The sequence below is a fragment of the Ostrinia furnacalis genome, unplaced genomic scaffold (assembly GCF_004193835.3).
Source record: "Ostrinia furnacalis isolate ACB-3 unplaced genomic scaffold, ASM419383v2 OfSCF1657, whole genome shotgun sequence".
Taxonomy (NCBI): domain Eukaryota; kingdom Metazoa; phylum Arthropoda; class Insecta; order Lepidoptera; family Crambidae; genus Ostrinia; species Ostrinia furnacalis.
This window is the reverse complement of record NW_021131896.1, coordinates 1,038,354-1,053,841: the sequence shown is the minus strand read 5'-3', so window position 1 is coordinate 1,053,841 and position 15,488 is coordinate 1,038,354. Positions and strand designations below refer to the sequence as shown.

The following is a 15,488-nucleotide window of genomic DNA, read 5'->3' as shown; positions in this document are numbered from 1 at the left end:
ATTTATTCGAATAGAAAATCTTTCAGGGATATTTTTAATTACAAAAAAGGAAATTCTTTATTTGGCACACAAGATAATAAAATGACAAGTAACCAAAGAGCTAAGTTGTCCAAAAATAGTCCAGGCTAATTATGGGTTGTATGAAGGGCAGTCCTGATGTCTCCTTTCCCACCCAACTCATGCACACCCTACACACGAAGCTCCAAACTCATCCGTTTAAGTTAACGCCAGTTAAATCGACATTATTGGTGATTACTTTTCCAGCGTTTCGTTTATTTTTGCACTATTTAAAAGCTTAATACAGTTCGCTAATAATTTTCGATGTAATGGAGCGCTCGTAAAGAACGCTAAGTGAAATGTTTTCAATCAGTTTGTTTTGGTAACTAGAGAAAAATACAGGGTGTCAATGCCTCCCCCAATGCTTTCTATGTCGCGTTTAGTACTCGTATGTATTTGCTAAATGGGGGGGGGGNGGGGGGGGGCTTAACTTATAGCCTAAATTATATCTCGATCTGAGCCACCATCCATTTACGTAAAGAAGTACAAACATTCATCCATCAATCCTCCCATTTTCTTTTACCAATATTAATATAAACAAAGCTTGACATAAAAGCTATTAGAGTGTACCCGTTAATCAAAACTTTATGAATACTTATACAAATTGATACTCAAATTTAATACAACATTTTATATTACTCAACTAGAATACATAAACGCTCTCAACTTGTCCAAGAAAGTTTTACGAGGTTGTAAAACTCGAAGCGCAGTCTCAATCTCGCGTTCATGAGCATTAAAGCGGGCGCTTTAACGCAGTACTAATCGCGCGTTTATCAGCGTTTAAGCGCGATAATATGGTATAACTTTTGCCCGTTGCGTTGCTCGCATTATCTGCTAAGAATATAGGAAATTATTAACTGACGAAAGTCTAGTAGAAAAATAAGTAGTCGCATGAGACCACGGTAAAAATAGATTTCAATAAAATTGTGTCTCGTTTCTTTTTTTTAACCACAACGAGGACGCTCTTGGCCTGTATCTCACCTGATGGTAAGTGATGATCAGACCGAAGGTGGAAGCGACCTTCACCCGGAATCCTCAACCACAGAGGAACTGGCTATCTTACCTCTTAACTACTACCGTAAACCGTAACACAACAATGTTTCGCTTGTATTTGAAGGACTACTTAAAAAATGTTACATAAACAGTTGCATAACCGATAAAAGGGTAATTTCCAATGCTCGATGGATCGATGACCTTTGTCCTGAAAAGTGCGGAATATTGAGCTCTTATGGCGCTTCTTGGTGGAGGCATGTCTGACAGTGGACTGTCATCATCAGATATGATTAAATGGTTTAAAAATCCTCTGACAACAATACTCTAATTTTAGTAGGACGTATTGAATACTGGTATCTAAAACAGGTACGTATTTGCTACAAAAATGTATAACCCTGATGTCGCCAGCACTTTAGATTCACGCTTTGCTCCCAACTTTGTGCACGTCGAATATATGTTTACATAGGTACATGTTTTATTCACGTCGCAACTTCTTATCTCCACACAAAAGCCCTTTGGTACAGCGTACATTCGTTGGTACATCAGAAATACATTTCAGTTGTAAAATAGCATTTATTACAACCATATCCAGGCTCTTCCCGCGACCTTTACCAGATCGTCGGTCCACCTAGTAGGAGGCCTGCCCACGTCTTCCAGCCCGTGGTCGTCACTCAAGAACTTTTCTGCCCCAACGGCCATCGTCTCTACGAGCTATGTGCCCCGCCCACTGCCACTTGATTGTGATGCAGGACCGTGCATTGTGGAAAACCTTGGAATAGGCCTTTGTCTAGCAGTGGACGTCATTTGGCTGAAACGAACGAACGAACGAACAACCATATAAAAGCCAGAGTTTTTTTCTTTACGAGATCGAATCAGAAATGAGGAGATCCGTAAACGAACTAAAGTCGCTGACATAGCCCGACGGATTAGCAAGCTGAAGTGGCAATGGGCAGGGCACATAGTACGCAGAACTGACGGCCGATGGGGCAGCAAGGTTCTGGAGTGGAGGCCGCGTACCGGAAAACGCAGCTTGGGACGTCCACCCACAAGGTGAACCGACGACATCATAAAGGTAGCAGGAAGGCGCTGAACGCAGGCCGCTACCAATCGATCGACATGGAAAGCATTGGGGGAGGCCTATGTTCAGCAGTGGACGTCCTATGGCACGTCCTATGGCTGAGATGATGATGATGATGACATAAGTGTTTAGCTTGATGCCGCCAGTAGAGCAGTTATTTATAAAATACTGACGCTTTTAAAAAGGGAATAAAATTAGACTTACGTATAAAATTATCATTTCTTACAATCCTGGGCATTGAACCTAAGACCTCCGTACAAAGAATCTTGAACCATTAGTCTACGGAGGCTTTGTATACTCCTTGTTATCATCATCATCATCATTTCAGCCACAGGACGTCAACATATTGGCCGGTTAGTAACGGCCAGCATCCAGCGCCTTCCTACCTTTTTTATCAGTTTGAGATTCGTTTCAGAATATGTTATGGTAAACTAACTTACCTACTATCAAGTTGGCCGTTTGGTGTAGTGGTTCAAAACTAACTACATACTATGCCGAGAGGTCCCGGGTTTGATTCCCAGCCGGGCAAAAATTAAAATGATGAATTTTTGACGGGTCTAGGTTAGGTTAGGTTAGGTTAGGTTAGGTTATGTACATATTTAAAAAGTATATAAGTAGTATATCCGTTAAGCTAGCACCCATAACACAAGCATATAAGTTGCTTACTTTGGGGCTAGCTGGGGTTGTGTAAAATTTATTTAATTATTATAAAATCTCTTAGATAAAGGTCAAGTAATAAACTAACTTGAATACAGAACAAATTAGCTTATCGCAATAAACGGAGCCCTATATCACAATATTATATTCTTATTTCATACAAAAATATTCATATGCATTGTTTGCGGAGGATTTCCTTCGCAAAAATTTATGACGTCGTATTTTTTCTTGATGTCTTTATATGTGACTAGTCGTCTGTGCTGTGTACCGACGATAGCACATCAAGCTAAAAATATGGAGTCTTATGTACTTATAAATAGGGTTGAGATTGCAACGAGAATGTATAGTCTGATGTGCTGTACGAAGAAATGCTAGAGATATACAGGGGGTGTGCGAAATTATTAATGGGTTGGGTGGGAAGCATCGTGCATTATAATGTTTATTTATGACTTACATAGATTATGCAACGCCTCGATGGACTAATGGGTTAAGATGGGTTTTTCAGAGGTCTTAGGTTCGATTGTTAGGGTGACTGAAAAAGTAGGTAAATTGTATAAAAAAATAATAAAGTCAAATTTATCATCAGACGTCCAACCACAAGGTGGTCAGACGAACTCATAAAAGTAGCAGGAAGGCGCTGGATGCAGGCCGCTGCCAACCGGCCAATCTGGAAATCATTGGGGAAGGCCTATGTTCAATGGTGGACGTCCTGTGGCTGAAATGATGACGATAATAATGACGAATCTCAAAACTAAAGAAACCAATTTACACGCTTGAATCTATTCTCAAGTCTAGACCCATACCTAAGCTTCTGCTAATACAAGTCCACTGAGTTCTTTCAGAGCAAAAGACGTCCACAGCTGGACATAGGCTTCCCCCAAGGCGTTTCTTAACGACTGGTTTCGCAACCTGTTTAACCTGTAAGACCAGGCTTAATTTCGTTGCAGGTCCATTGACAGTTTAACTTTCTTCCGAGGCAAACTTGACCTTCACTGGTTGGGTTTTTGTTGGCGGTCAAACTGTAGATCCTGGCTACACAGGAGTTGCAGCGGTGGGAACGAGAGTTGGGAATAGTCCCGTAGTTTGTTATTTCAATCTGTTTTGAAATATAAATGATGTTTCAGAACAGAATACAAAATAAAAATAGCTATAAAATGACATCAACAAAGAATATAAATTTCCAGAACACCGCTTCGATTTTATACAGCTTTAAACACGCAGCAAACTTAAAGCTATCATTTGAGCATTTTATTCGTAACATGTCGGATTATATCACCCTGTATAAATTATTCGGCCAATACGTCGGGGGCAGATTCTTAAATTTTATGTTTCAGATACTTGTATAAAATACTTTATGATTCAGATACTTGTATTTGGTCGAGGTTTTTTACGACTCTCTTTGAGAAGTAATAAAGTGAAGACTTAGTGCATATAAAATATTAGCGGACTTAGCGTGGAGTTTTAGAGGCAAATACAAATAAACTAGTATTTGATTGATATTCCATAAAAATATAAAGTTAAATGTTAGAATTTTGATTTATTTTTTAAAAAGTACGCACTTTCATACATCTCCATAGTGATTTATAGCCCGATCCAACTATCGGCCAACTAAACATCGGTGGTCTGCGCCTAGGGTTCAAAAGTACCTATTATCGGATAGTCAATAATAGAAACGAAAAATGTGACGAGGAAGTGAAATATAATAAATAATCTAGGACACTTACACTGTTCTGAGAATAGATTCTCAAACTAAGGAAAGCTACAACAGATATCAAATAAATATTATGTTCATGTATGCAAATGTTTGCATTGTGCGGGGCTCGAATCCGTGACCGAACCCGATTGTAATCCTGTATGCCAACCACTTGGCCTAGTGGCCATCCCATTTCTGAGTGAAGTATAAATTAAACATTTTATAGCAAAAAATACTTTTCCATAAATAATTTTAAAATTCATATGAACTGTAAAAAGCTCTACCCTTTTCAATACTACCCCCAATTTAACGGGGCCATATAAAAGGGGGTGTAAAACCAGCTGCCACTAAATCTGGAATCAGTGCCCTCTAGAGTGCAGTGGTATTACTATACAGGTCTTGTTTACGTTCGAGTCCCGGAGAGGTCATAAATTCGATGTCCGTGCGAGAGAATTAAAATTGTAGTACTTATGGAGAAGTTATGGACTATTGGTAATTTTGTCATGTTTGTGAGGCACTTGTGAGAAAAATACTTCTCTAGCTTACTCTTTGTAATAATATGTTAAACTTGACGTGGTCTCTACAATTGAATCATAAATATTTATCATCAGAAAATCAGATTGATTCGATCTGTTTATAATAGGGGCAATTTTGGTGCCAAATGTCTGTCTTCCAGAAATTAACCAAATTAAAAACCTGCATAAAGCTACATAAATTACGTAGGTAATATAAAATATACAGCAACACAAACATTTCATGTAACTACAGTGAACTTTCACTTGACCATCAAATATTTTGACATATATTGAAATCAACTGAAAGTGGAAACAAATTAATTTCCACCTCGTACTCGTAGTAGGCCAAAATATTAATTTTCTTTAGTGTTTACACTGTCCAAAGTGATTGGGCGGTTATTAAGGAAAAGCCGGTCGACTTAGTAGCAAATGGAATTGATAGTAAAGATGACAGACATATTCAAAGATTAAGTATTACCAAAGCACAAGTTCTCTGAAAAATTACTTCGTTTAAGCCTGAAAATGTACCATAAATAAAAAAAATCACAGATTCCTCTTTCTAATCAACATGAAAGAGGGAGAGGTGCGTTTTTTGACAGCTCACAAAAACATGTCAATTTGTAGATGGTGTCAACTAGGTTTTGTCAAATGTCACTGAACTCTACAATAATAAAAACTTTATAGATTTGGACCCTATTTTGGCTGTCTTTGACTTTCTTTCACGGGACTATTCCCACCTCTCGTTCCCACCTCTGCAACTCCTGTGTAGCCAGGATCTACAGCTTGAACGCCAATAAAAACTCAACCAGTGAAGGAAAATCACTTTAATGACTTTTGTAAAATTGCCCTTATTACCCTGATTTTTCAATCACCAATTAATAAATTAATAATGCAATCAAACCTTACAAGTTTTGTGTTCCCAGAATCGACAATCGAAGCGAATTCTCGCTACTCGCTGCAGACTCGATTATTCCGAGAAAATTCATTTCATAGCTATTCGAAAATTATTTCTCATTTCGGGAAAACGAAACCACTAAATAACTATTGGTTAATATTGTTCACAGTAAGTGACAATAATTTAAGTTAAATTGACGCCCATATTCATAAATATCACTATGAGGTGAGGTCTCACAGTGCGCGTGGACGCACAGGGTGACTGACACACAAACCAATCACAGAGATCTATTCACGCTGTGCGTTCAATTTGCTGCTTCACTTAAGCAAGCATCGTTTATGAATACGTCTGTTTAGTAAATAAATGTGAACTAATTGTCAATTCATATAAATTTATCGGTTATGATAATATCAAAACACCCAGATTTGTCCGGTACGAGAATACAATTGTTTAAATACACATCAAAATTAATTTCAGCACAATCTAAAAGCACTAAAACACATGTTTGCGCTTGCGTTTCTGATATATCAAAAACTCACCCTAAACAAAATCCAACTTTAACTGTAAGCATCAAGATTCAATTTTGTTAAACAAGGACCTTTTCCCTTTGATCTAATCGGATACCAAATTGTTTTATTCGCAATGTAATGTATCTAAAATGTGCACAGTACTGCATCTGGATTATCAAAAATAGACTTTGATTCGAGGAATTAGAGCTGATTTTGAGTGCTCACACGTATCGGACAGTTTATTTTGTCTGTGGCACTAAATGTCAGATTTCTAGACGTTTATTGGTCCGCCAAAACACGCAGTTCTGTGGATGATACAATTATAGAATCGCTCGCGAATATCTTCGTTCGATATTCCGATGGGATCTTAGTAAATCCGCGTATATCAATAGAGTTTACTTGGTTTGATTTATTTATATTTGCAACAGTTATAGAAGATAATATTCCTTCACGTATTCTGCGAGAGTTTAAGGATTTGGAACTCAAAATATACTCATTACTACACACGTATTTATACGGTGCACTTACAGCTTACTCAGTCCAATTTGAAAGGTTCAAAACAAGATCGTGACCTCGCTATAGCCACTTTTGAAAAAATATAGGGTGAGATACTGGTTTGAAATAATAAGTGATAACTAAGTACAAGCTTTTACTTAAAAACAATAAGCTCGACCATTACAATGTTGCTCAAATTATACGTTCCCACAATCGATACTTCAAACCGACTAATATAGCTGTCAATACGACATATATCGATTCTGTAATTATGGCACTGGCCACCCCATAATTTAATGGGACGTCAGTCACATGCGGCTTACACTATTGTGTGTTATTACCGGTTGAGGACAAAATTGTTAATGTAAAACCGGTTATTTTACCGGTATTGTCAAGGGTTCCACCATATGCATGCACATGCAATGGTTCATACAACTTCAACAATATGGAAGAGTGGACCCTCCAAACACAGGCATTTTTTCCTTAAATGGAGGTTCCAATCTACTTATTAACTTAACAAACCTTGTAAAAGAAAAAGAAATAAATAAATAATTTTATTTATTCATTTAACTAATTTCAGCATTTTGTCACATTTCAATGGAATATTTTTCTTTCTTTTAACTACAGGCAAATTTGGTCTGTCACAGAAAGACAAGCTTATACTTTAGTACAAGCACAAGTAAATAATAGCTTGTGTTTGATATTTAGTCTTAGGCTTGCACCATCTTAGTTTGACTTTGACAAACGTCAAAAATCTGTCAAACCCATACAAAAATCACCGGTTATCGTTATAGTTACCGTTAAAGTTAGTAGTTGCAACTCAGCCTTAGTCAATATGAGAAATGCGAGATACAATTTTACCACCCACGTTTACCCCATTCAGAAACAAAAAGAATGCCAGTTGCATTTAAATTTAGTAAGAAAAACGTTCATCGCCCTGTATACAGAGGCCAAATATCGGTGGGTGTAAGCAAAACACTAATTTTACCGGTTCAAATCCGAGAAAATGTCCCACGCAATAAAAATCAGCATGATTTGTACACTAAAGCTCTACAAAGAGGTTGACTGACTCACTTTTAAAGATTTGTCACACTGGATCCGTTCTGCGGGCAGCGTTCAGTTTAAAGTGAACGCAGCCCGCATTATGTATGAATAACATTGTCGGTCTCTACATTTTGTATTGATGCGATCTGACCGTGCGGTCTTTGCGGTGGCGACCGTTGAAAGAAAGAAAGAAAAACATTTATTTGGTTCGTACATAAAATACGTGCATAAAAGGACACAGATTAAAAGTAAAAAACCCATAAAACTCATTTATTTATGCAAGTAGGCTTTTAAAAAGCACATTTACACGTCCCAGTATTAACCCTACCACTGCTTCAGGACAATAAATGGGCTGTGCTGAGAATAAGCAGCACAAGAAAGTTTCTTGTGCTGCTTATTCTCAGCACACCCAATAGTGACTGAGTTTCTTGAAGAAACTCAGTCACTATTGGGTAAGTAGATACGACGGTTAGAACCAAAAATGGCAACCGCACAGCATAATAATATGTCATGTCATGCTCTCAGGTAGACAGATTATCTTGCCCAGACAGCTGACCGTTAAAACCGATAATGTTGTTTACATAATGCGGGCTGCGTTCACTTTGAACTAAACTCTGCCCGCAGAACGCATCATCATCATCATTTCAGACATAGGACGTCCACTGCTGAACATAGCAGCAATTTCAGCCATAGGACAAATATGCCTCCCCCAATGATTTCCCTGTTGATCGATTGGTAGCGGCCTGCGTCCAGCGCCTTCCTGCTACCTTTATGATGTCATCGGTCCACCTTGTTGGTGGACGTCCCACGCTGCGTTTTCCGGTACGCAGAACACATCCAGTGTGGCGAATCCTTTAGCACTCGCAAATAAAATCATCACAAAGCACCACACCTCCTCACAAATTAGCCGCGCTATTCTTAGCGTCACTAAAACGACGGTTGGATGCAAAAATATACAAACGCTGAATTCTATTTTTCTTGACCGCGTGACTCAGTGCTGCACTGATGCACCTAGTCTCGGAGAATTGCTAATTGGATTATAGACCTTGTGACGTTGAATTAAGAATTATTTTTTCACGAATCTTTGAAACAGTGGCCATTACTCAGTCACAGTGTAGATTGATTGAGGACACTCACATAAATAACTACATTTTAAAAGCAAAACGATAGCGACTTCCTAATATGAATTCTATCCTTATCACAGGTTATGAAACAATTTTGAATTAAGTAGACCATCATTTGTAAAGACCTGAAAATGGACAATTGTCCTGGTGGACTCAGTGATTAAATAAAATAAAGAAGCACTTGCGTTGCTTCTTCTCAGCACTGGCCCATTTTTTGTCCCGAACAATAGCAGGTTTAAAGTAATACCAGGTGTAAAATAACTTTAAAACTCTTTTGCAGAAAATATATTACTTTTTAACCGACTTCAAAAAAGGAGGAGGTTATAATAGCTGAACTTTCCCCCGGGACAAACTTGACCTTCACTGGTCGACTTTTTATTGGCGGTCAAGCTGTAGATCCTGGCAGGAGTTGCAGCGGTGGGAATAAGAAGTGTAAATAGTCCATATTTTTATTAGTGGTCTTACTGCACCTATTTTTGTTGTTAGTCTTAAAAAACAGCAAATAACATCTCGTCTCGCGTGCGGGATCGCATACAAAAAACTAAATGTTCATTGGCTTTTAGACAAAGCTATAGCTCTGAGTTTATTATTGTTGAAGACGAACCTTCTACCTTCTACGATTTGATCGTGGATTTTTTGCAGAAATTCCGTTGCTGCGTAAAATTTAGTTTTTTGGATTATTGCGTCGTGAGAGAATCCGTACTAATATTCCAAACGTGAAAGTTTTCTATGTCAGTATGGTACAACAATGCACGGTCCTGCGCTGACCGCATCCAGGCTCTTCCCGCGACCTTTACCAGATCGTCGGTCCACCTAGTAGGAGGCCTGCCCACGCTACGTCTTCCAGCCCGTGGTCGCCACTCGAGAACTTTTCTGCCCCAACGGCCATCGTCTCTACGAGCTATGTGCCTTGGAGGAGGCCTTTGTCCAGCAGTGGATGTCATTTACGAACGACGAAATTCAGCCCTTAGTGAAAGGGATGAATTTCTGTAGAAATCATCATTTCATGCATAGAACGTCCACTGCTGTGAATATCCTCCCCCAATGATTTCCATAATGATGGATTGGTAGCGGCCTGCATCCAGCGCATCCTGCTACCTTTATGATGTCGTCGGTCCACCTTGTGGATTGGCGTCCCATGCTGCGTTTTCCGATACTCTAGAAGCTTCCTGCCCCATCGGCCGTCAGTTCTGCGTACTATGTGCCACTTCAGCTTGTTAATTCGTCATGCTATGTCAGCGACTTAAGTTCGTTTACGGATCTCCTCATTTCTGATTCGATCTGACTTTCTGATTTTCAGAAGAGTGAGTACTAATACTAATAAAGAATTTGAATTTGACTCTACAGCTCTATAAACGTTACTCATAAACACAAGCTGCACGTGCAACAATTGTACCAACAAGCCCGTTGTCAAAATACCTGTTTGTTTTGGATTCGCATAGAAAAATCGCTCTTGGCCACCAGCCAGCATTCTCCATCAAACTCGCGCATACCGCAATGAAGATGCAGTAGCTCTCATGTAATAAACTGCCTTCAAGATGTACATTTTCATAGATATATAAAATTATAATAAAAAAAAAACTTTTTTAAAAACAAGCTTTATTCTGAAATGCAGTTGTACTGAAACGAAAAAAACAATTGTATGCAATATTCAAATAATTTCGAAAGCTTGTATCGCGCATGGAATTTATTTTTCTTTTATCTGTTTGCGCTACAAGCTTTCGAAATTATTTGAATATTGCATACAATTATTTTTTTCGTTTCAGTACAACTGCATTTCAGAATAAAGCTTGTTTTTAAAAAAGTTTTTTTTTATTATAATTTTATTTTACACTTTTTAGTTGTATGATGTATGTTAATCTGGGCCCTGGTCATCATTTAGCACCAAAGTGCTCGGAAGGACGAATCTAACGAACTCAAACTCGATAAGTTTCCGCCGTTTCGTTTAGGAGTTCCTATGGCCACCTCCTGACTCCATCATCAGACCAGCTCAATGGTACCATAACATTGCATTGTCATCGTACTTACATAAGTATACCTAATTTCAGCTTAATCGGTTGAGGAGAACTGGTCTTAATTTCAGTTGCAAGATTTGTCCCACACATACTAACAAGTGATGTCAATATAAAGCTTGTAAAAACAATCATTTTGGCAACATGCTACCGCTTTATGGATGCGAGTGCATGAAGTGTGGTATGCGTTTGGTGGTAATTTATACGGATACTCAGGATTCCGGNATATATAAAATTATAATAAAAAAAAAACTTTTTTAAAAACAAGCTTTATTCTGAAATGCAGTTGTACTGAAACGAAAAAAACAATTGTATGCAATATTCAAATAATTTCGAAAGCTTGTATCGCGCATGGAATTTATTTTTCTTTTATCTGTTTGCGCTACAAGCTTTCGAAATTATTTGAATATTGCATACAATTATTTTTTTCGTTTCAGTACAACTGCATTTCAGAATAAAGCTTGTTTTTAAAAAAGTTTTTTTTTATTATAATTTTATTTTACACTTTTTAGTTGTATGATGTATGTTAATCTGGGCCCTGGTCATCATTTAGCACCAAAGTGCTCGGAAGGACGAATCTAACGAACTCAAACTCGATAAGTTTCCGCCGTTTCGTTTAGGAGTTCCTATGGCCACCTCCTGACTCCATCATCAGACCAGCTCAATGGTACCATAACATTGCATTGTCATCGTACTTACATAAGTATACCTAATTTCAGCTTAATCGGTTGAGGAGAACTGGTCTTAATTTCAGTTGCAAGATTTGTCCCACACATACTAACAAGTGATGTCAATATAAAGCTTGTAAAAACAATCATTTTGGCAACATGCTACCGCTTTATGGATGCGAGTGCATGAAGTGTGGTATGCGTTTGGTGGTAATTTATACGGATACTCAGGATTCCGGGGGAATTTTAAACGGTGTGCGTTCAACTGCTTACTCGCTTTAGTCGGGAAACTATTTGGCAGTAAATTCATTCGGATCATGAATAATATTTCGGGAGAAACATAATAATATTTAAACGGTCTTCATAAGAGCTTTTAAGATTTTCTTTATACAAAAGTACCTTTTTTACTACAACAAAAGTTTCATTTGTGGGGANATTCTTAGCGGTCGGTAATAGAAACAACTGCTTTTTCAGATTAAATCGCTCTTTATTAATTATTGTGTGATTGAATACTCATTATTACTCCTTGAATTCAAAGATTACTTCATCATTGTTATAAATAAATTAAAGTGTCTTTTCTATCACCACGTCTTATATCTAATTTTCTAACGTTTATCCGAAGTCAGCTTAAACTGGCGGTAATAGGCGCATTTACGTTACATCAAGATATGACAATAAGGTTCTTATAGCTAATTATCATTTGCAACACATTTTGTCTTTACATAAAGTCAATGGTAAATCTTATACACTAAGGCAATTAACAAATGATTTTATGCAGTTGTGGGGACACGTACACCGCACATCGAGACGCGGCGACCGCCCGCTCGGCTCGCCGCCGTGCCACTGCTGAAAGAATTTGACCTACATTTGATTGCGCCCGCGCCGCGAGTGCGCGACAGAGACAGCGCGCATGCCGTCCTACTCATTCCTCCGGAGTAGCGGGCGGTTGAATATTATTTTGTGCGATGACAAGGACAGCATTAGTATAGCCGTCTTACTTAGTCTAAAATTGTGTTAGGTAGTCTAGTAAATAATCTACCCATTGTTATTATTTTTATGTACTAGGAAATATATATAAAGGGTGCGAATACAATAAGATTTCACCATTCTGCAATCCAAGTTTTATTAAGAAACATCTCCCACTACACGCAATAATACCAACAGTGGTGACCAACCGACGTTTACCCGACTTCACTGAAACATTTACTATTGAATTTTTGAATTGAAAAAATTTATTGTCAGACCGGGGTCCATAATAGTGTTAGTAACAATTTTCACTTAGCCTATGTTAGTAAGATACAAATAATGAAATATGAAGCTTACATAGCACTGGAGACGTGCAAGCTAAGCCAGCGCCCCAGCAGCGGCGAGTCCCACCTGTCAGCCAATGCCCTCAGGATGCCATTTGTACTGCCGCGGAGACGCTCTAGGAGCGATGCGCTCCGCTTCCGAATTATCGCGTGGAAGCCGTCGGTGTGCAGGAAGGACTATNTTTACTATGGAGGAAGAATTCCGCGATGCTGTACCCACTGCGCTGCGCTCTGAAGAGAAAGAAGTGTCAACAATTTCACTGCAATCAAGAATACCTGCGTTCTGGAGAGCTCAACCTAAACTTTGGTTCGCGCAATTTGAAGCTGTGGTTTCTTCGTGCAAGATCGGCGATGACCAGAAATACAACCTTGTTATACCGGTGCTGGAACGAATGGATATTGAACAAGTCAGCGACATCATCTGCAAGCCACCCGCCACTGGAAAGTACACAGCGCTGAAGAGAAGATTACTGTCAGTATACGAAGAATCGGAATCCCGTCAATTTCAAAAGCTTCTAAGCGGCCTAGAGCTTGGCGATCAGAAACCAACACAACTACTGCGCGTTATGCGTGACCTGGCCGGCGAGAAAGTAACCGACGACGCCCTGAAAGTGCTTTGGATGGGACATCTACCCTCACAAGTTCGAGCCGTACTGTCTGTGAGTACTGAATCATCTCTAGACACACTGGCGATCATGGCAGACAAGATGATGGAACACACAGATCGTAACACCATCGCAGAGATTGCTTCATCACCATCACAACCGTCGACAAGTCGAGACCCACATTATGAACTTCTGTCAAAGCAAATTGAAAAGCTCACACTCGAGATAGCAGCGATACGTGAGAGCAGGACAAACTATCGCCGTCCTTATCGTGCACGCTCAAGATCAAGGTCTAGAACAAATGGCAAGAAACCTGGCGATCCCGGTTGGGAATGTTTTTATCACCATCGATTTGGAGATAAAGCGAGGAAATGTGAGCCTCCGTGCGCTAGAAAACCGTCGTCGGAAAACTAACGTTAACACCGACCGTGGCGGACGTCGGTGTTACTAAACTGAACAATCGCCTTTGCATCACTGAAAGAAACACTGGAGAGCGATTTCTAGTCGACACCGGCGCAGATATATCGGTCTTAGCGACAAAGAATAAGCGAAAACCGATAACGTCTACAACCTACGCCTTATTTGCTGCCAACAACACACCAATCAAAACGTACGGCGATAAAACAATTCATTTGAACCTGGGACTTCGACGCAGCTTCAAGTGGACATTCATCGTGGCAGATGTGAAGATGTCAATTTTGGGTGCAGACTTCCTACGACACTATAAGCTGCTGGTGGACCTACATCACAAGAAGTTAATTGACAGCGTAACTGAACTATCTGTCAACACCGTCGAGATACAGACAAACCAAGACGTGTCAATTCATCTGGTTGAGCCAAGCCATCGATATCACAAAATACTTCAAGCCTACCCTGAAGTCCTCAAGCCAACATCGATGAAAACGCCCGCTAAACACGGCGTTAGACACCACATTGAAACCGTCGGCCCGCCGCTGTTTGCCAGACCACGCCCGCTACCGCCAGATAAATACAACGCAGCCAAGGCAGAATTCCAATCCATGATGGAACAGGGAATTTGCCAGCCGTCGAAGAGTCCCTGGGCGAGCCCACTACATGTTGTGAAGAAAAAAGACGGTACATTGCGAATATGTGGCGACTACCGTCGATTGAACGCGGTTACTTTACCTGATCGATACCCGCTGCCAAGAATACAAGACTTCACATACCAGCTACATGACATGAAGATTTTCTCTAAAATTGACCTGAAAAGAGCATTTTTTTGGATTCCAATGGCTGAAGACGATATTAAGAAAACTGCTATCACCACGCCATTTGGGCTTTTTGAATTCACCCGCATGACGTTTGGACTTCGAAATGCACCACAGACTTTCCAACGATTCATGCACGAAGTCCTACAAGACCTAGACTCATGCTGCTTCTGCTTCGTTGATGACCTATTAGTGTGGTCAAAAACTGAAAAACTTCATGAAATGCACCTACGTCAAGTCCTAGAACGACTAGCAAAGTACGGTGTCGGAATAAACACTGAAAAATGCAAGTTTGGTGTCCAGAAACTCAACTACCTGGGATACGAAGTTACAAGCGAGGGTATTAAACCAACTGAAGAACGCATCGAAACTATTCTCAACTACCCGAAACCAGCAAACATACAAGAGTTACGACGATTTCTGGGGATGCTGAATTTCTACCACGATTGTTTACCAAAACAAGCTGAACTTCAAATCGACTTGAACAAGCTACTTCACAATAAGAAGAAAAAAGACAAATCGCCTATTCAATGGACGCCAAGCCTTGAAGAAACGTTCGAGAAATGCCGCCAAAGCATCTCTAACGCCACGGTTTTGACTCATC

At 39.5% G+C, this 15,488-nt stretch overlaps 1 protein-coding gene across 1 annotated transcript; it reads left to right on the top strand.

The window, feature by feature from the left end:
- Positions 1-12,518: 12,518 nt before the first annotated feature.
- On the top strand, positions 12,519-14,081 carry LOC114353420 (uncharacterized). Its single transcript, XM_028305426.1, has 2 exons — positions 12,519-12,942; positions 13,233-14,081. Exon 2 carries the CDS (start codon positions 13,239-13,241, stop codon positions 14,067-14,069), a length of 831 nt encoding a protein of 276 aa, XP_028161227.1. The 5' UTR covers positions 12,519-12,942; positions 13,233-13,238; the 3' UTR covers positions 14,070-14,081.
- Positions 14,082-15,488: the final 1,407 nt, after the last annotated feature.